Source organism: Zingiber officinale, chromosome 3A, assembly GCF_018446385.1.
Source record: "Zingiber officinale cultivar Zhangliang chromosome 3A, Zo_v1.1, whole genome shotgun sequence".
NCBI lineage: Eukaryota > Viridiplantae > Streptophyta > Magnoliopsida > Zingiberales > Zingiberaceae > Zingiber > Zingiber officinale.
In genome coordinates, this window is record NC_055990.1 from 35,365,306 (window position 1) to 35,387,669 (window position 22,364).

The 22,364-nt window shown below is 38.3% G+C and overlaps 1 protein-coding gene across 2 annotated transcripts; it reads right to left on the bottom strand.

Moving 5' to 3' along the window:
• Nucleotides 1–16,193: 16,193 nt before the first annotated feature.
• LOC122051725 (receptor-like serine/threonine-protein kinase SD1-8) lies at nucleotides 16,194–19,757 on the bottom strand. 2 transcript variants are annotated; one of them, XM_042612975.1, is made up of 7 exons: nucleotides 18,411–19,756; nucleotides 18,218–18,334; nucleotides 17,990–18,129; nucleotides 17,698–17,908; nucleotides 17,264–17,501; nucleotides 17,022–17,172; nucleotides 16,194–16,941 (listed from the first exon to the last, which is right to left on the bottom strand). In XM_042612975.1, exons 1-7 carry the CDS (start codon nucleotides 19,681–19,683, stop codon nucleotides 16,669–16,671), a joined length of 2,403 nt encoding a protein of 800 aa, XP_042468909.1. In that variant the 5' UTR covers nucleotides 19,684–19,756; the 3' UTR covers nucleotides 16,194–16,668. The 2 variants fall into 2 exon arrangements, with proteins under 2 accessions (XP_042468909.1, XP_042468910.1); XM_042612976.1 differs by lacking the exon at nucleotides 17,022–17,172 and having other exon boundaries at nucleotides 16,758–16,941; nucleotides 18,411–19,757.
• Between the last annotated feature and the right edge of the window lie 2,607 nt (nucleotides 19,758–22,364).

Here is a 22,364-nt window from a genome sequence, read left to right on the forward strand (position 1 = left end):
ACAGAGGTATACAATAGTGGCATCGTCGCATGGTGGCACGACTTCAGATCACACAGTAGAACAACGCCTCGAGCATGCGGGAAAGAAACGCGGAGGGGTGGCCTACTTGCGGTCAGCAATTAGGGCAATCAACGGAGAAGTCGGCTCGCAACAGGGAAGGGGAAAGCAAAGCACCGAGAAAGGAGGCAACACGGACGATCACTAGGAAGGATTGCGCTTACATGCACATGGAAAGAGGAAGAAGGTAGCGGCGGCCAGGGCTAGTGCAAAATGAACGTAGAGTTTTAATCAAAACTTAGTTTAATATTTCTAATCAACTCCAAACTTAATAGATAATTAAAAAAAAAATCTTAAAGCCTAACCAATTTATCCCTATAAAATATTTTTAAAATTCATTTTAAATTCCAAAAATTTCTAATAAAATCATATATATTATTTTATGTTTATTAGTTTATTTATTGTTAGTTATTTTAATATTTAAGGTTAAATTAACTCAAAAATTTTAACTGATTAAGTTCTTACCATTTTATATATATATATACACACTCCTTGTTAGATGTATCTTTTGTTTTATCAACTAAAATACAGAATTTTGTATCCCCAATCTTTTTTACAAATCTTGGTTCTCACTCGGTTGGCAAGAATATTTAAGACATCTTTCTGAATATCTGATGACAAGCTTCGGCCAATGGGCTCCAACAATAAGCTCGGTGATGACCCTAACTAACTCTGGCAGGGGCGGCAAATATTTCGATATATAATGATCGAGTAGTACTATACTAATAGAGTTATAGTAATAGTACCCTTATGTTTTAAATAAATTTTACTAATATATTATTTATAACTATTACTATAGTACCATTATGTTTTAAAAATCTTACACATAAATTATAATTAATAAAATATTTTCCAAAAGACCCTTCCACTAATTTACAATCGAATGAACGAATCAAAAGGAATTATTTTTCTTCAAAGATGTTCTTTGTTGGTAGTCTTCATCAATTAATTGTTGTTATGTGGTGATTTTTTTTATATATGTATTTGTTGTTGGAGCAATTCTAATGGTCCATGCGATCATGTGTTTTGGTGTTTGGGCAAAGGGTTTAAGTTAGGATTACCCTCGTTATTTGATATGTGTATGTGAGTGTGCAGGTTTACAATATATACATATGACTCAGCTTGATGGCTTCGGGTCCGGTGAAGGATGGAGCATCCGAGAGACCATGGACAAGGCAGCAAGGACAAGGGTCGAGGAAAGTGACTTCGACGCATACGCGAAGGATGACATTGGGGATGAGCCGCAGGCTTGGATACATCCGAGGAATGAGAGCCAAAGGAAGTAGGCTTGAAGGCTAAAGGTCAAGGTTGCAATGAAGGGTCAAGTGAGTCGTGAGGGTACGAGTGCATGAGAGATTGTACTCAAGATAAAATCTTAGGTTTAGGTTTTACTATAGCAATTACTGTAGTGGCACTGTAGTAGTTACTATAGCAGTCGACTGGTGTTTTCATCAATCGACTAGTGTAGTCGACTTGGAGCGAACAGAATGCTTCTGTTCGCTCGACTAGTGTGGAGCAGTCGACTGATACTTTTACTAGTCGAATGATATCGAGCTGTTGGGATGTAATAGTCGAATTTCCACAGAGGGCAGTTGACTGATGGTTTTGGCAACTGATTGGTAGGCGGGGTTTTCCAACCCGTGACCTATCTAACCAAGGCTTGGGAGCTTGGTTATATTTGACGAAATTAGTGGTGGTAAACCCTATATTAGTAGTCTACTAGTTCTCAAGTGCTTGTGAGTGTTGTGGTGAGGTTTCTCCACCCACAAGGAGCAACTTGAGATAGCCAGAATTTGCCGAGGGCTAATCCACGGATGGATAGGGATCGCCCACCTTACGGACAGCCGTGGAGTAGGATCCCTAATCTCTGAACCACGTTAAACAACGTGTTAGCAGTTTGCATTTCCTTTCTTAGTCTTAGTCTTTAGCTTTCGTATTTGTATTTGTATTGTTTGTATTCCGCTGTGCTAACAAATACGTAGGAAGTGAGTATTTGGGGGTGTCGTCTATCCAACCCCCCTTCTAGCTAACCACCAATCCCCTACAATTGGTATCAGAGCCGAGGTCGTACTTCACCAGACTAATCGTCGAGAAAAGTAAATACAAGAAGATGACCGACTTGATTGAACTGTCGAAGTTTGAAGGCGGAGGCTTATGGGACATCACCTATTGGATGATAAAGATGGAGGTCTTCTTCGACACGGATTAAGATACCATGATGGTGATCAAGGAACCATTCGAAGTCTCGAAAGACAAGAAAGGAAAGAAGCTCCGACCACGGTATTGGACGGAGGAGCAAACCTCACGATCAAAGGTAAATGATAAGATAATATCAATTTTAATTGATATGTTGTCTTCTAATGCGATGAGTTGTGTAGGTGAGTATGAGAATGCTCATGATTTATAGAGCAAGATAAAGAAGGTTCAATGGAAAGAACCTATGCCTACACAAGAAGAGCCCAAGAAGATGAGTTTAATAGCTTAAGAAGAGGAGGTGGAGCAACCGAAAATTGAGTCATGTTCAACATCCGAGGAGGAGAAGGATGAAGAAATGCCCTCCACAAGTGTGGATGAGGAAGTGTCATCAACATTCTCAAAGGTTGAAGAAGAAGCCAAGACAGATGAAGAAGAGGTCTTGGAAGTCAACCTAGCTAGCACCTCCTCCGAAGTCAAATCAAAGAACCACATTATTTGCTTTAGATGTAATGAGAAGGGACACTACAAGAGTAGGTGTCCATTGGGTAAGAAAAAGGTAAATCCTAAACTCATTCAAGTTAATTTAAACACTAACAAGGGTTGTAGGAATGAAGAAGCTCAAAGAAGGAGAATGTGCATTGTATGCTTCACGTGTGGAGAGAAGGGACACTACCACACAAAATGCCTCAAGAAGAGGGAGATCAAGAAGCTTGCGCATCTAAAGAAATGGGAGAAGAAGAAGAAGAAGAGTTCAATCAAGGGGGAGCTTCAAGGGTAAGGGAAGTATACTCTAACTTGAATTATAATTCAAATTTTCATGCTTCCATGCATGCTAGGAGAAATGATTTTGTTAATCATAGTATGCCCATGCAAAATTTTAGATTTAAATATCATGATAGAAATAGTGTAATTGTAAATCATAACCCTAGGAGAACTATTCATAATAAATCTAGGCATGATAAACCTAAGGATAATTTAGGAAAAAATCCAAAGAAGGGAAGACATATGCCTAGAAAAATGGGCAAGTCTAGGAATGTCCATGGTGGACATGTTGGCTCTAGGTTTAAGAACCTAGAAAGGGAAAATCAAGTTTTGAAGGCAAAGGTTGATAAGTTGAAGAAAACCCTAGAAAGATTCAATGTTGGATCTAAGGGTTTAGGTATGGTGTTGGGTAGTCAAAGACCCAACAATGATAGATCAAATCTAGGATACCAATCTAGTGTCTCCAATGCTAAGGGAAAGTCTTATGCTAGGGTTGCATATGACTATAGCAAGGAGAAGTCAATAAATAGCAAGGGAAAGACATTTAAAGGTAAGAAAAAGTTAACCAAAGACAAGGTGTCCAAGGTTAAGAAGATTAGGTTTATAGGTCAAGTGTCACCGGAGGTGCACTGATGTGACCTAGCTATTGTAGATGAGTCACCTAGGGAGGTGGCTAAGGTTAAGAGCTTTAGGGGGAGCTCTAAGAGTTAAGTTGGGACTCATGGCAAATGGATCTCAAGTGAGTACTACTTGGGAGTCTAGGTTGGGTCATGGAATGTGCCAAGTGGTTTAGAGACGGACTTGAGTCTCAAACCTAAGGATTTGACACAATTGAGTTATGTTTCATGCAAGGAAATATGACATTGGGGTCATATTGCATGATTATTGGTTTTGGATGTATAGATGTCATATAAACCAATGTTAGGGATGCATTGTGGGTTAGTATGAGCAAATACATCAAGAGGAAGCCAAAACTATGATTTTTTGTCAAGGTTCAATTGAATCATTTAACTAGTTTTGAGTTTTGTGTCAATCTTGGGATTTGTAATAAATATTTTTTTACATATATTTTTTCCAAGTATACATTGATAAAATAGACCTCTCCACAAAATTTGAGAATTTTTTGAGGTCTGTGGAATTTCTGGTGCATTTATGAAGTTGGGTCAAAAAGGTTGATTTTTGCAGAAATAGTATACCAGTCAATTGGTACAGTTATCAGTCGATTGGTACTTCTGGCAGTTGATTGATACCATCCTGAAACTATTTTTCAGCGTTGTTCTTGACCGTGTCAACTTGTTTAGATGTATGAGATCCATGAGGGATAAATTCACGAGTTTAGGGTCAGTTGGATGATAAATTTTCAACAATTGGGATATTGTTGGAAAGCTTTTTGGATGTTAGGCAAAGGGGAAGAAGTAAGGTTTAGTTGGGAAAACCTTAGTGTCTTTGCGTAGGGGGAGTCTTGTGATAGGTTCTTAAATATCCCTGTGAGAAATTCCTAGCTCAATGGGGAGCTTAGGTGTAGGGGGAGCTTTGGGATAGGTTCCAATACATGTTGCATTTTGTTTCGGCGGTGTAAGTCTAAGTGTGTAGCTTTGGCAATGTAAGTTCATTCTACTGTGTAAGTCCAAGTATGTAGTCTTGGCAATGTAAGTTCATTCAGTAGTGTAAATCCAAGTGTGTAGCCTTAGCAACGTAAGTCCATTCGGCGGTGTAAGTCCAAGTGTGTAGCCTTGGCAACGTAAATTCATTCGACGGTGTAAGTCCAAGTGTGTAAGCTTGGCAACGTAAGCCCATTGTTTCTTTTTAGCATATTTATTTGCTATATATTTTCCCTAACTTAAAATGTATTGTTAAACATAAAAAAGGGGGAGATTGTTGGAGCAATTCCAATGGTTCGTGCAACCATGTGTTTTGGTGTGGGGCAAATGGTTTAAGTTAGGATTACTCTCGTTATTTGATATATGTATGTGAGTGTGCAGGTTTACAGGATATACATATGACTCAACTTGATGGCTTCGGGTCCGGTGAAGGATGGAGCATCCGAGGGACCGTGCACAAGGCAGTAAGGACAAGGGCAGAGGGAAGTGACTTCGAGGCATACGCGAAGGATGACATTGGGGACGAGCCGTGGGCTTGGATGCATCCGAGAGATGAGAGCCAAAGGAAGTAGGCTTGAAGGCCAGAGGTCAAGGATGCAATGAAGGGTCAAGTGAGTCGTGAGGGTACGAGTGCATAAGAGATTGTACTTAGGGTAAAATCCTAAGTTTAGGGTTTTACTGTAGCAGTGCTATAGCAATTACTATAGCAGTACTGTAGCAGTTACTGTAGCAGTCGACTGATGTTTTCATTAGTCGACTAGGAGCGAACAGAATGCTTCTGTTCGCTTGACCAGTGTGGAGCAGTCGATTGGTATTTTTACCAGTCGACTGATATCGAGCTGTTGGGATGTAACGGTCGAATTTTCACAAAGAGAAGTTGATTGATGGTTTTGACAGTCGACTGGTAGGCGATGTTTTCTAACCCGCGACCTATATAATCAACGCTTGGGAGCTTGGTTATAGTTGACGAAATTAGTGGTGGTAAACCCTAATTAGTAGTCTACTAGTTCTCAAGTACTTGTGAGTGTTATGATGAGGTTTCTCCACCCACAAGGAGCAACTTGAGATAGCCAGAGTTTACCGGGGGCTAATCCACCGACGAATAGGAATCGTCCACCTTACAGACAACCATGGAGTAGGAGCCCTAATCTCCGAACCACGTTAAACAACGTGTTAGCGGTTTGCATTTCCTTTCTTAGTCTTAGTCTTTAGCTTTCGTATTTGTATTTATGTTGTTTGTATTCCGCTGTGCTAACAAATATGTAGGAAGCGAGTATTTGGGGGTGTCGTCTATCCAACCCCCCTTTTAGTCGGCCACCGATCCTCTATATTTGTGATATCTTACTTTTTGCCCCCTCCCACCCACCCATAAAATTTCTAGATCCACCCCTGACTCTGGCGGCTGTTGTTGGGGTTTGTTGTTGGATAGAAGAGAAGTTGTAATTAGGACTACTACTTTTGAGAAGAAAAGAGGGAAAGGATGAAGTTTAATGGCAGGAAGAGAAAGAGTAGAAGAGAAGAAGAATAAGAAGAGACAGGCGGTGTGTTGAGTAATATGTTGGTTTGTGGAAGAGGGTGGCGTGAGGCGGTGGAAGCTACGTACTTGGAGAAAAAAGAGAAGAAGGAGAAGGTTTTTTCAAAAATATCCTAATTTATTTTAAATATATTGAATTGATTTAATCTTTCACTTAGTTCTGTCATAACTTAACCAATCAATCCAAATTTGAACCAATGTACTCCTTATCTCTACGTGTAGCTGTTGGATTTAATTTAACCCAATTCAATTTAAATTTGAATAATTCTGCGCAGAGAGAGAGAGAGAGAGAGAGAGAGAGAGAGATGGTATTGTATTTCTCAAATTCATGATTGAATTATGTACATGAGGATCATTGCTATTTATACACTTCCCTACTTATCTATGGAATAAAATACAATCAAATCATATAAAATCAAATATAATATGCCTATAATATATAATCAAATAAATCAAAATCAAACTATTTATATTTGCAATATATTCGACACTCCCCCTCAAGTTGAGTTGTACATATGTGCATGTCTAACGTGCCACATTGTTCTTCGAAGTTGATCCTTAGGAGAACTTTTGTAAGTATTATGTGATTTGATGTTGTTATGGAACATACGAGAGTTCCACAAATACTTTATAGCATTTTCTGAAATGAAGTGTTTGTCAATTTCTATATGTTTCATTCTGTTACGGTGAACAAGATTCTTTGCAATGTTGATAGCTGCTAAATTGTCACCTTGTAGTTTAACAATTTTATCTATGATTATTTCGAGTTCTTTTAGGATTTTGTAAATCCATATTCTTTCACAAATTCGGAGTACAAGAGCTCTAAATTCTGCTTCAGCATTGCTTCTTACAATAACATATTGCTTTTTTACTTCTCTATGTTACCAAATTACCCTAGACTATGTACAGTAGCCCAAGCTCGATAGTCTCTTTATAAAATTCCTCGCCCAATCTGTATCTAAGTACACATGCATACCTCAACCTTTGTTCTTTCGAAATAGAAACCCTTTGCTTGGGGTACTCTTGAGGTATCTCAAGATTCTGTTGGTATCATTCATATTGTTTTTAGTAGGAATATTCATAAATTGACTTACCGCACTAACAAGAATCCCAATATCAAGTCATGTATGGGATAGATAGATGAGGCATCCTATAAGTCATATGATATCTCCCCCTGTCTACTAGTGCATGGTCCTTTCCAAAGCCAATTTTATTGGAAGCCACCATTGAAGTATCCACAGGCTTGCACCCAAGCATGCATGTTTCTTTTAGTAGGTCCAACATGTATTTTCGTTGTGATAGGAATATTCTGTGTTTAGATTAAGTTAGTTCTATGCCAAGGAAGAATTTTGGATTCCTAAGATCTTTTATATCAAATTCCTGAGTAAGGAGCCTCTTTAGATTTACGATTTCCTTCTCATTATCATTGGTGATGATGATATTGTTGACATAAACAATAAGAATGGTGATTTGTCTTTCAGGAGAGATTTTCACAAATAAATTGTGATCTCTTTGACATTGAGTGTATCCATGCTTTAATTTGTCACAGAAATAACAAGCTTGTCAAACATGCCCTAGGAGATTGCTTAAGAGCATATAATGACTTGTGACACTTGCATACCTTGTTGTTATGGGTGCCATGGCTAGGGGAAATTTCCCTATAAAATTCTTCAAGTCACCATTTATTAAGGAATTTTTGACGTCCAATTGGTGCAAATTCCAATCCTTGTTCGCAATGAGAGAGAATAAGATTAGGATAGTGTTAAGTTTGGCCACTATAGCAAAGGTTTCTTGGTAATCGATGTCGTAGGATTGTGAGAATCTCTTAGCTACAAGACGTGCCTTTATTCTTTCAATTGTATCATCAGCTTTGTATTTGACTTTAAAAATGCATTTGCACCCAGTTCCTTTTTTCCCTTTTGGTAGTTCACAAACAGACCATGTACCATGCTTTTACTTCCTCATCCACAACTTTTCTCCATTCAAGGTGTTTGAGAGTTTCATCAATGGTTGTTGGAACCTGAATATTATCAAAGGTGGTAGCACATGCTCGATAATTTGAGGATTGTCCTTCATAGGAAATAAAGTTGGAGATGGGATGCATCATGCATGATCTTACTTCCTTCCTTAAAGCAATTTGAATGACAAGATATTATCCTCAGGTGAAGTAGATTCATGATAAAGTATTAGACCTGAGTGAATGTCTGTGGAAGTTGGATCCAGTTCTAACTCTTGAACTAGTGTTGAATGTGTCTTTCATCTTGTGTATACATGAAATTACTTCACTGTGAGAGGAGGTGATGTATGTGAGGGAATGGGATGTGACACAAGGGGATTGGATAAAGGTTCAATGATTTCGTGGTGTGGTCCAAAAGAGTGTGATGGATGATGATATTCACTTAGATTCTCCCCTTTGAATATCAGAATTGGAGTAATATGATTATTGTTCAAAGAGAGTGACATTCATGGTGTTGTAGGTTTGTTTAGTGACAGATGAGTAACATTTGTAGCCTTTTTGAAATGATGAGTAGCCAAAGAAAATGGATTTGGTGGATCTTGGATCAAGTTTACTACGATTGTGATAGTGGATGTGAACAAATGATATACAGCCAAATACTTTTGTAGAAATGTTTTGAGAGATTACCTTGGTGTGGTGGTATGATTTGAATAGAAGTTGAACCAGACTATGGGAATTGAGAACTCGAGAGGGCATTCGATTGGTAAGATAGGTGGCTGTGAATATGACATCACTCCAAAAAAAAATTAGCACATTGAAAGAGAACATGAGTGAGCGAGCTACCTCGAGAAGATGCATGTTCTTGTGTTCGGCAATCTCAGCTTGTTGAGAAGTGTCAACTCAGGAATTGAGGTGGATAATGCCTATTGTTTATAAAAAAAGTGTCAAGATTCAAGGCAAAGTATTCCTTGGCATTGTCAATTTTGAGTGCCTGAATAGATGGTTTGAATCATAGTATAAAACTGTCAAAATATGTGACTTACTACAAATTTATCTTTCATTAGAAACAACCAAGCCAGGCGAGTATGATCATTGACAAATGAAACAACCAACAATTTCTTGTAAGAGTTTTATACGAGATGGTCCCCAAACATCACTATGAATGAGCGAAAAAGGTTTAGATGGTTTGTAACTTAAGCATAAAAAGGATAATTGTGTATGTTTAGCAAGTTGATAGAACTCACACTAAAAAAAACTGACATTTTCATTAAGAAATAAGTTTGAAAATAATTTTGCAAGATAAGTAAAGTTTGGATAACCAAGACGATAGTGTCTTAACATGATTTTGGCATATATATTATTGGAAGAGGTAAAGTGGTAACTAGCTAAATTTATACAGTGAAGTGAAGTCCCATGACTTATTAAATCATAAGTCAGCTTTCCAATTGACAATAATCTACCGTCCAATGTAAGAATATGAAGGACTATTTTTAAGTATATATTTAGCGGTTTACGTAACCAACTCCGATGATTTTACGACAGACCTTGCAACACAAATAGTGAAATTGTCTCAACATGGAGCGTAATTATGGAGGGATATATTGGTCGTCATGTGATTCGATAGGCTGAGTCAATAATCTATCGTCCGATAGACCTATTTATATTTAAGGTATTAGGAAAATTACCTTCATTTTGGGCTGAGAAAATAGTAGACTCTAGATGGACAGAGACAGTGGGCCTTTTGTTTTAGTGGGCTGAAATTTCAGATTGGGCTTGAATTTCAATGGGCTTGTGTTGCGAAAAGAACCCAGCCTAATTCTTAGCCGTCTCGTGTCTCTCTCTGCTTGGTAGGTCACACAATATCTTCATCAGCAAGTCAATCTATTCAGTGCTAAAGGGGTTGGCTGCCGATGACTGATTCTAGGCGACGTGAGTTCACGTGCTAAAGGGGTTGGCTGCCGATGACTGATTCTAGGCGACGTGAGTTCACAGGTGGTGATCTGACTTGGGCTTCCAGTGGTGTGGCTTCCTATGAATCACCCAACATTTATCTTTGGTGTGCCTAGCTTTGCAACAATTGTCGCATCAAGGATGACCACGCCACGACTGGTTGTCTCCGTCATTATGTCAAGGCGCGCAACTTATCGAGAAAACAAATTGGACTATAAACAAGTAAATAAATTACTTGTATTATATTCACACTACAAAGACACTACAACACTTTTGAGGATCACTCACAATTTTAGAGAGGAAAAGAAAAGGAAGATGAAGAACAACTTTCAACTTGAAGACTCTATACTTTTATTTTTCATTGGATGATAAAACAAGAATGCAGGGGGAGTATTTATAGTACTCACCATACAAGATACATAGTTGATCAGAAAAATAAATTCTATCTACCAAGAAATTCTATCTCTATCCATTGGATGAGAGAAATACTCTCAACCATACATTTTAATTCTTATCAATTAAATTCTATCTATTGAATAAGAGAAATACTCTCAACCACACATTCTAATTTCTATTTGTTAAATCTTATCCATTGAATGAGAAAGAATACTCCCATATATATTTTTATTTTTATCCGTTAACGAGTTGGTATTGATCTTCAACACTCCCCCTCAATACCAACCCTTTGTACTGTGCTGAGTTGATAACGGAAACATCTTAAATTTGTTGACGTTTAATCCTTTTGTAAGCACGTCCGCAACTTGATTATCTGTACTGATTTGTCTCATCTCAATTTCTCCTTGCAGAACTTTTTCTCTGATAAAATGATAATGAACTTCAACATGCTTAGTTCTTGCATGAAAGATTGGATTTTCTGCCAAACGAATTGCTGATTGATTGTCACAATATACTGGAACTGCATAATCTATTGGTTGATGTAGATTATTCATTAGTTGTATTATCCATGTGCTCTCTTGAGCTGCCATTGCTGTTGCTCGATACTCATCTTCAGTAGTTGACAATGATATAGTTGGTTGTCTCTTGCTGCACTACGAGATTGTTCCAGAACCAAGCTTGAATACATAACCAGTTGTTGATCTTCTTGTGTCACAATCTCCTGCATAGTCAGCATCGCAGTAGCCAACTAACTTGCAGTTTTCATTTCTTTTGTACAAAAGGCCATAATCAGTTGTGCTCTTTACATATTTTAATATTCGTCGAGCTGCTTCCAAATGAGGCTTCTTTGGATTTTGCATATACCGACTTATCACACTGACTGCATAAGAAATATCAGGTCGAGTTAAGGTTAAGTAGATGAGACTGCCTATCAATTGTTGATACATAGTTGCATCTTCTAAACTTTTCCCTTCATGTGCACATATTCTGATATTTGGCTCCATGGGTGTCGACATCGGCTTGCATTCGAGCATTCCAAACTTTTTCAATAAGTCTTTGGAATATTTTTGTTGACAAAGAAATATTCCATTTTGTGTGCGATCAATCTCTAAACCAAGAAAGTGCTTAAGTTGCCCAAGTTCCTTCATTTGAAAGCGAACTGATAAATTCTCCTTTGTTTGAAGAATTTCTTCTTTGTCATCGCCTGTTATGACTAGGTCATCCACATATACTAACACGATAGCTAATTTTCCTTTATTTGTTTTGATAAATAAGCTGGAATCTGCAAATGTTACTAAATAACCACTTTGAGTTAGAAATTCAACGATTTTACCATATCACGCCCTAGGTGCTTATTTCAATCCGTAGAGTGTTTTCCGTAGCTTACACACATATTCAGGATGATGTTGATTCTGAAAACCTATTGGTTGGATCATATAAATTTCCCAATCCAATTCTCCATGAAGAAAAGCATTCTTCACATCCATCTGTCATAGATTCCAGTCTTTGTTGGCTGCAAGTGCAAGAAGGATTCGTACAGTTGTAAGTTTTGCCACTAGACTAAATGTTTCATCATAGTCTAGTCCATATTGTTGAGAGAAACCACGAGCTACCAATCGTGCCTTGTACCTCTCGATTGACCCATCTGGATGACGCTTTATTTTGAAAACCCACTTGCAATAAATGGGTTTCACATCTCTTGGTTTTGGTATGAGACCCCAAGTTTGATTTTACTGCAGTGCATCAATCTCTTCTTTCATAGCTATCACCCTCTCAAGACTTTGCGACACTTCTTCAAATGTCTCAGGCTCTGTTGCTTCTTCAACTATAGCTGCATTGACATATTTTGGATTTGGCCTTCGTGTTCTGTTTGACCTTCGGAGTTGAGATTATGGAGTTGATTCTTCCATTTCACTAGGTCTCTCTTCTTCATTTGGTTGTTGATATATGTCGATTTTTCAAGGACTCTGAGCCACTCCTTGTTCAATATCATTGTCATTTGGATCTCCTGATTCATCTGAACTTGGTTGAAGTTGAACAATATGCTCTCCCATCTTTTGTTGCAATTTGTCTTCGAGGTCTTTAGAATCTGACAACACCTCCATAACGGGATTCCACCAAGAAGATGCTTCATCAAACACTACATTTCGTGAAATGTAACATCTTCAACTTGTTGGATCGCAACATTTCCACCCCTTTCTTTGGCTATCATATCCCACAAAGATACATCTAATAGCTTTCTTATCGAACTTGGTTCGTAAGTGATCAGAAACAAATACATAACATACGCAACCAAATACTCGAAGGTAGCTAATTGTAGGTTTTATGTTCCATAATTTCTCAAAAGGTGAAATGAATTCTAACCTTGGTTGAGGAAGTATGTTAATGACAAAAGCTGCAGTCGTCATTGCTTCAGCCCAAAATCGTCCAGGTACATTCTTGTCGTGCAACATACTCCGACAAACTTCTGCAAGATGTCGGTTCTTTCTTTCTGCTACACCATTCTGCTGTGGTGTGTTGGCACATGTGTACTGATGGTATATTCGACTTTCTCTTAAGTATTGGGAGAACTCTCTTGAGCTATATTCTCCCCCATTGTATGTACGTAGACAACAGATCTTTGCTCCCAATTCTCCTTCGATTGACTATTTGAACTCTTTAAATTTGGAAAATGTATCAGATTTTTCTTTCATAAATAAGAATGAGACATACCTTGAGAAGTCATCAATGAATGTCACCATGTACCGCATACCGCCAATTGATGGTTGTTTAACGGGTCTGAATACATTAGAGTGGACTAACTCTAATGGTTCATTTGCTTTAAACTTTGACTCTTGATATGGTAATTGGTGTGCTTTACCATATTGACATCCCGCACATACCGTGTCTGTTCGTATGTCTAGTTGAGGAAGCCCCTTAAGCATTGACTTCTTCATCATCATGTTTAACTTGGAATAGTTAACATGACCTAATCTCATATGTCATATATATGATGTTTCACTTTTCCTTGTCTTGTCTATATATGCAGACTCTGCTGACATCACGTAGACCGACTCTAGTCGTTGCCCCTCCATTATCGGTGTTTCTGATATTTTGAGATTTTGATATACCTTTACATCTTCAGGACCAAATAGAACATAGTGACCTGATGATGTTAGTTGAGACACAGATAATAAATTTTTCTTCATTCCTGGGACATGATAGACATCTTGAAGTGACACCTGATTAGAGTTATATCGGGGTGTAATTATTGTCTTACCAATGTGAGCTATTGGTAACCTTGAGTTGTTGGTTGTCACCACCATACAAGTTCCCTTATATTCGGACAAGTTTTGTAGCTTTTCTTTATCACTTGTCATGTGATTTGAGCAGCCTGAATCTACGATCCAATCATTTTTGTAGTTAATCTTGTCTGACATTGTTGTAAAAGCTACTTCATTTTCCTCTGTAGCGAATAAGGCTTCAGCATCCCAGTCATCTTCACTATTCTCCTTAGGATTGGAGGTAGCAGTATTACTCTGAACAAACTTTTTCTTGGCCCAGCAATCTTTTGCCATGTGGCCCACCTTCCCACAATTGTAACATTTGCCAATAAACTTTCTATTATTGGCATGATTATGTGGGGCTCTTCTTGAATGATGACCTTCATTGCCTTGATAATTCTTTACTTTGTCACCATCCTTTTTAGATCCATCACCAGCATGTCGTTTGAAGCTGCCCTTACTTTTATTGGTGTAGAGCGCTTCCTTCTCACCCTTTAGCGAGACTTCTCCCATTTGCTTAGCCATAGCTTCTTGGCCTGCAAGTAAATTTTCAAACTCAAGAAGTGATGGTTGTGTTGGCCATCCTTGTATAGCAGCAACAAATCCTCGATATTCTGGTTTCAAACCATGGATAATTATTCTCTTTATCCTGATTTCCCCAATAGGAGCTTCTGGATCTAATTCTAAAATTTCGCGACATATCGACTTTACCTTGTGAAAGTATTGGGTAATCGTTTTGTCACGTTGCCCTATTGCTAGTAGCTCATTCTCCAGGAGTTGCAATCTTGCATCATTCTTCTTTGAAAAGAGTGTAGCAAAGGTATCCCATACTTCCTTTGGTGTTTTGGCATCTCAGATGTGCTCCAACATTTCTTCTTCAATTGTGATTTTTAAAGCAAGCATTGCTTTACCTGCTTTGATCCTCCATTTTCGCAAGATGCCATTAGCATCTTCTGCTGGTTGCATGACTTCACTACCACCAACAACCTCCCAAAGATCTTGACCTTGTAGGTAGGACTCCATACATGTTATCCACGTGTTGTAGTTTTTGTTGTTGAGTTTCTTGACTCCTACTATTTGAAGGTCGCCCATCGTGTCGGAAAGATTTTGATTATACCGAACAAGTTTGATGAACAACCTTGTACAATATAAACCTCCTCACGATTCAAGATAACTCCACCAAGAACAATCCCTGATCGTTCAGCTCTGATACCAATTGTCGAGAAAACAAATTAGACTATAAACAAGTAAATAAATTACTTGTATTATATTCACACTACAAAGACACTACAACACTTTTGAGGATCACTCACAATTTTAGAGAGGAAAAGAAAAGGAAGATGAAGAATAACTTTCAACTTGAAGACTCTATACTTTTATTTTTTGTTGGATGATAAAACAAGAATGCAGGGAGTATTTATAGTACTCACCATACAAGATACATAGTTGATCAGAAAACTAAATTCTATTTACCAAGAAATTCTATCTCTATCCATTGGATGAGAGAAATAATCTCAACCATACATTTTAATTTTTATCAATTAAATTTTATCTATTGAATGAGAGAAATACTCTCAACCATACATTCTAATTTCTATCGGTTAAATCTTATCCATTTAATGAGAAAGAATACTCCTATCTATATTTTTATTTTTATCCGTTAACGAGTTGGTATTGATCTTCAACACAACTATCGTTGTTTGAGTAAAGGCTGGAATAAACGAGTCGCAAGTGCAGAAGATTCAGCAACAATAGTCCGCCCGAGCATAATCTTCTGTCGGCTTTCCTAGATGCGGACTTGAGCAAACGCCTCATGCACACTTGGCAATGATTTGAGGCTGAGAATGTGTGAGCGTACATTGTTAGTGAGGAGTTAAAATTGAACAGACATCACCATGGGATTCTCAACATTTCAGATTTTGTCTTTTGGGTCTTTGAGTGAGAACTCGACAGGTGCTGGCGAGGAAATCTTCTTTCCCTTTGTCGTAGATCTACATCCTTATGGACTATGACCATTGGAGATAATTTAGACCGTTGAGTTTGTGGCCAGTGATGTACAAGCCTTCGACTCCGATGAACATTAACTAGGGGCTGACATAGCTTTTGGTTTTTGTTGCAGCTAATGGACGAGAACAAGACTGTGGCCGCCAGAGTTTGCTGCGCTTGAAGAAAGAGATGGTTAACTGTGCCAGAAGTAGCCTTTTGTGATAAAATAGATTCAATGACGGATTACTGCTCTGATACTATGAAAAATTCTCCAAGAGAGAGAAATGATTTTGTATTTCTCAAATTCTTGATTGAATTATATACATGAGAATCATTGCTATTTATACACTTGTTCCTACTTATTTATGAAATAAAATACAATCTAATCTAATCTAATCAATCTACCTATAATATCTAATCAAATAAATTTAAATCAAACTATTCATATTTACAAGATAAGCTACAAAATTCAATGCCTTCATTTTGTGTTGAACAATTCGATTAGTCTATATTTTATTTTATTTTATATTTTTTGATTCAGAATTTTAATATTTTTTTTCAATACATAACAGTTTGGATGGGGCTGAAAAAAAATATTGAAGAAATCAAAAGCTATTAAAATTTTTTTAAAAAGGTAGGGCTGCAACCCACCTTAGTCCAAGGTCGCTCCGCCTCGTAACTCTTTGCATGCTCGATCATCTATCTTTCTAATTTGCTCTTCAGTTTCTTAACAAGATCTTAGCACATCTCAGATGTGCCTCCTCACGTAGAAAACTATGCAAGAGAAACATTTAAATCATTGGGTGTAGATAGATGCACACTAGTAAATAGAATAATCACTAGGCAATTGAACACAAACTTGTCCAGTTTTTCCGGATTACTATTTGAGAAACTAGAAACCTTCAGATCCAGTTTCATATAAATACGACTAGATGGAAATAAGCAGAAGGGAGTTGAAGAGAGGCCTTATAGTGTCTTTGATTTGATTGTTGTTGAGGAATCAGACTCCAAAGGGTCTCTTAAATTTATAAATCTGGATGGACTTGGTTCCGGCAAAAGAGAAACATCAGTATCTAGCATTTTCAATATTGTATTCATCATTGGTCTGTCCATCGGTTGCTCTTGAACACATAAGAGTCCACATTTTATACAACTCAATACCTCGGTTGCTACAAATGAATGTGCAATTGATTCGTCGACAAGCTTCAATGCTTCACCATCTTCCCACAAGTTCCATACCTAGAATGAGGCATGAATTAGAGGATTAAATATCAAAAAAATAAATTATGATATTTGTTTTGTATAACCCTTCTCCTTACATCGCTAAGAAGATTCATGTGGAATGGAGAATTATAAACACCTCTATTCCTTCTACCGCTTATGATTTCAAGTATCAATATACCAAAACTAAATACGTCAGATTTTATTGAGAACATCCCGTTCATAGCATACTCAGGTGACATATATCCACTGCATTAATGAAAATCAACATGATTAACTTGAATTCTAATCTCGATGTCTTGGGCGATAAAAGTAATGAACAATTGAAGATAAAACTTACTAGGTTCCAACAATTCTCATTGTATTTGCTTCTATATCGTCGCCTCTAAATGTTCTCGCCATTCCAAAGTCTGATATTTTAGGATCCATATGCTCGTCGAGAAGAATATTACTAGCTTTCATATCTCGATGGATGATTCTTAGCCGAGAGTCATGGTGCAAATACAACAATCCTCGAGCGATCCCAACTATGATGTTGTATCGGGTTTTCCAATCCAGCAATCCACTTTTTGCTTTATCTGCTTGCAATATCAAAGTAACAGCACTCTCATTAGCATCTGCAAAATTAGTTAGCAAAGAGTCTCTACAAGTGAATGTATGAGAAGGTTTTGAAGTAGTCAAAGTTTTCCTTATAAATATGATAGATTTGTGACTTAGAACAGTTAAAATTGTGGAATGCTCAACCGAATTGTACCACACCAACAACAAACTAACCAAATAGAAGGGCATCCAGGCTTCCATTAGGCATGAACTCGTAGATCAACATCCTTTCCCTTGCTTCGATGCAACATCCGAGAAGTCGAACAAGGTTTCGATGTTGTAACTTAGCAATCACCGTTACTTCGTTCTTGAACTCATGGGCACCCTGAGTCGATGTCATCGATAGCCTCTTCACAGCTATCTCTTGTCCATCCATAAGCTTACCCTGTCACCACCATATTGGAACTCCTATTCAGTTAAAATTTAGGTAGTCAACGGTTATAGTAAAAGTTATCCTAAAGGATACTTTGTATACTGGTCCGTAACCTCCCTGCCCAAGCTTGTTGCTTTCTGAGAAGTTGTTGGTGGCTTCTGCAATGGTGTATAGATCGTATATTGGTAGGTCCAAATCCTCTTCTTGAGCGTCATCATCAAAATAAATGTCATCTGCCAAGCGACAATCGCAGCTGTATTAGTGATTATGCTGAATTCATTGCAAAGTAGTTGACCATCACCAGAGATTTTAATGGCATACGTTTCTTCTTCCTCCAGCAAATCCAATAAACAATGAATGCCAGTAGAATAATAGCCAAAGCAGGGGCCACAATGACGGCGACCATAGGACTCCGATGACCAGGCTTTGCCCCTGTGCCTGACCAAGAAATGAGAAGGTCAATGGAAGAAAAATTCAAACGGTATGCAATCGAAGAAATCTGCATCGAACTCACTTGGGAGATCGGCTGCTGCTACTCTGACGAAGAGATCCTGCCCTGTTCCGCCGTTGTAGTACTTGATATCCAGTAGATTGGTCCACCAGAGCACGCATCCGCTGCCACTGTCGCTGACGTTGGCCTGCGCGTAGCCGGTGCAGGAACAATTCCTCAAGCAGCGAACTCTGCACTCCTCCAGGCTCACCATGCTCCAGTCCACCATCGCTGTCGACGTGTCAGGAAGCTTCACGCTGCTCTGATTCACGAACCCATCCGTTCCGTTGACGCAGTCCAACGCCGTGATCCTCACGCAGCCGTCCAATTCTACGCTGTTATTCCGACTGGCGAAGCCCGGGAGGCACGTGCACATCGTCGACCCGTCCGGATGGCAGACGCCGTTGGGGCCGCATCGGGCCACGCTGTCGCACTCGTCCCGCGGCACGAACCCCAGGAACGTCCATATCTGCCGGTCTTGGATCCACATGTAGTGCTGCAAGGTGCCGGAGGTGCTGATCACAAGCCTATCGATGATCGATGTGTCGATCAGGTACAAGGAGAAGAAGACTTGGTGGGGATTGGTCGTGTAGTTGAATCCGATGCCGACGGCGCGGTCGCGTTGCATGCCCTCGGCGCCGCTGAACCGGTTGCCGTTCCACGGGCCGCCCCGCCAGTGCCGTCGCGGCCCGTCAGTTATAACCAACTGCGGATCGCCGCTCTGGTCGATGCTCATCGTGTAGCCACTCGGCGCCGGGTCGCTCTCGCTCGTCCATGCCGTCAGATTGTAGCTGCGCCCGGTCGTCAGGTCCCACCCTATCTTCATACTCGGGATATACGTGTCCGTCGGAAACTCGAAGCTCTGCCACGCCACAGAGCTGCCGTTGCTGACCACGAAGTTTCCGGAATCGAGGAGTTGTGCGACGGGGCTCTTGAGAACCGTCGCCGAGTGGGAGGACCAAACAGCAATTGAGTTTCCATCGGTGACAGTGAGTCCTCGGTCGCCGGTTAGAGAGAGACGGCCGGACCGGTCGGTGATAGCATGTTTGCGGTTGGCAACCCATACCACGGTTTGGTTGTGGTTGATGTTGTGGTACCATATGCCGATGTAGCGGTTGCTGGAGCCAAGGGGGCTGAAAAATCCAAGTGCGAATCTACCGCCGTCGGAGATCAAGGTCGCTCCGTCGGCGTCAAGGAGAGGAGTAGAGAGAGTCAGGGTGTCTCTTGCAGTGGAGCGGGAGCAGAGAGTTGTAACGAAGAAGAGGAAGGAGCAGAACGGTGCAATCCTTGTTTCCATGGTCAATTCCAATGATTTTGGAAAAAAAAAAATTTATAGGAGAAGGTTCAATGTAGACTTTGAGATTACTCACATGCCATGAAGCATCAGATTAGAGTAAAGGCTTAGAAACTGATATACATATATATTTAAACTAAAACGGACTCACCGTTTATATTTTTAATTTATCCGATAAATTTTTTTAATGAAGATAGTTCAGTTATAAAATTAATCGATTCGAAAACTAAATAACTGAATTAAAAAAAAACTGACTCCAACAAATAACTATTCCTGACAAGCTACGCATTGAACTGTACGATGCCGAGCCTTCACTAAATAATGCCTTCCGTCATAATGTCTCTTGAAAATTATGAGTATCCTCTCATAAGTGGACATCTACCAGCATATATAATGTCATGCTCTGATCCTCCTATATGTTAGTATTGGTTATAAGTGTTAAATTTATCAGGTTAATAGTTTATTTAGTTAATAATTAATTTAATATACTAAATACAACATATTAAAAAGATAATATAGATTAATAGAGATTAATTGGTATCATTATTGGAAAAGACCAAAAGACAGAGACTTTTGATATTCCTTGAGACTCTTGATATTCCTTAAAAAATATAAAAAACCTTTTGAGCTTATTTTTCATAAGGGACTCTTGACCTTCTTCTCTTCCTCCTTTTCTTCCTCTTGGCCGAATTCTCTCTTGGCCGAACCTTCTAAGTGGCTAGCACCACAAAGCTGGTTCTTCTTCAAATCATGAGTTCGTAAGACGGACGGAACGTGTTGTGTGGATATCGTAGAGACACAACCACTTGATTGTACTGAGATCCACCGAAGACAAAGTCGTTGTTGGGAGTTCGTGTTTACATAACAAAGGTATAACTCTCATCACAACTAATATATGGTTTCCTTCGCATAGATCTTCTGAAAAGGATCTTGTATTTATTCCGTTGCGCTTGTGTTATTTTTCACTCAAGATCTTTACAATGGTATTAGATACGTTTGCGAAGGTGTATACTAGGTTATAGTAATATTTTAATATGTGATATAGAAACTGCATGAATCTTTTATTATGATTTGCATCATGTTGTGAGCGTTTACTTTATGTTGAACAAAAACTAAAGGATATAGTATATTCATACATATTATGAACGCGTGAAATAGTCTTATTTTCATTTGACAAAAACATACATAGCTATGGGTGGTCTCGGGTTGACATCTGTTGAGAACAGATTGTATGAAACACAAACTATTGTGAACAGTTTTATTTGTCTCGGATATGTGGTGGTCTTAGGTATGGCAACAACTCATTCAAATGAGTTTACAAAATAATTTTTCTTTGGGGGTGCTACCCTCTTGACCCCCGCTCGCTAATGAGGATCGTCATGGCATTGCGGCTCATAATTCGTTGTTGAAATCATAGTAAAGAATATGTCATAGATCTATTATGAATGTTATATGACATGTTGCATGGTTATGACCCTTTATCCTGATATAAGCATGTGTATGTTGTAATTCATAATATGATATGCATGTCGTGCCTTTATCTTTTTTATTTTTGTTGTAATTTAGACTATCCTCGAATGTAACTCGAGATTTCTTTAGATTTTGTAATGTACAAATTTAAAAAGAACTAGTCTAGTGGGCGATGGTAAAAAATGGAGAAGGACAACAACACACGATGACCAAAAAGCACTTAGAGAAGATGCTTTTACCTAGGTTGACCTTTCGATCTTCTCATTGGCTTGAGAAGATCATAATAGATGGGGTCATAACCATGTCACGTTCTATTTAACATATATGTTGATGTATGTCATGATATGCCATGATTGTATACGATGCATGTGTAGTTTAATTGTAATTAGGTCCTTTTAATATGCCTACCAAAGTTTGGTACTTACTACTACCTCGATCAATTGTAGTCAAATTTTGCCAAAGCAAAGTGACTTGATTTATCTTGGTAGAGTGTGACAAGATAATTGTGATGTCTGACTATTAGACTTTGGGTGTGACTTAATTAAGTGTAGCACCTGAAATTCATTCACTATTTATAAGTTAAAATAATTAATGACATAGATAAGGAAGGAATTAATAATTCAGTTAAGGTAGGCTAGTAAAATAAAAAAAAAAAAATTAAATTGAATACGCCCATATCATGCTAAATTAATTTCACGAATAGAATTTAATTAATATATACATGTGCAATCAATTTAATTATATACATAACATGGCTAAGGAAATGCACGGTTTAGAATTAGTATACATATGATGATAAATTATTTAATTTGTGAATAAACATTTTGAACCATAAATAGATTTAATAAATATGGTAATGGATTATTTGATTCATGAGATAAATAAAAAGTAGATTTAATTGAACATTTTGAGCCATAAATAGATTTAATAAGTATGGTAATGAATATTTGATTTGGAAATAAATGGTTTAGTGGTTGGACCAAGTCATAGGTAACAATTATAAAAGAAAGAACCCTGAGAGAGGAAGAGGTTGAGATAGTCGCCGTTGGGAGAGAAGAGCCGCTGGGTGTCGTGGAGTTTAGTCGCAAAAGAAAAAAAAGAATACGTTCTTACCACCTTAGTTCAACAATTAATCTATTAAAGTAGGTTGTTCAAAAGAAAGAGTTCTGGATTGAATAATTGCTGGATAGAGATATATGTTAGGGTGTTTCGAT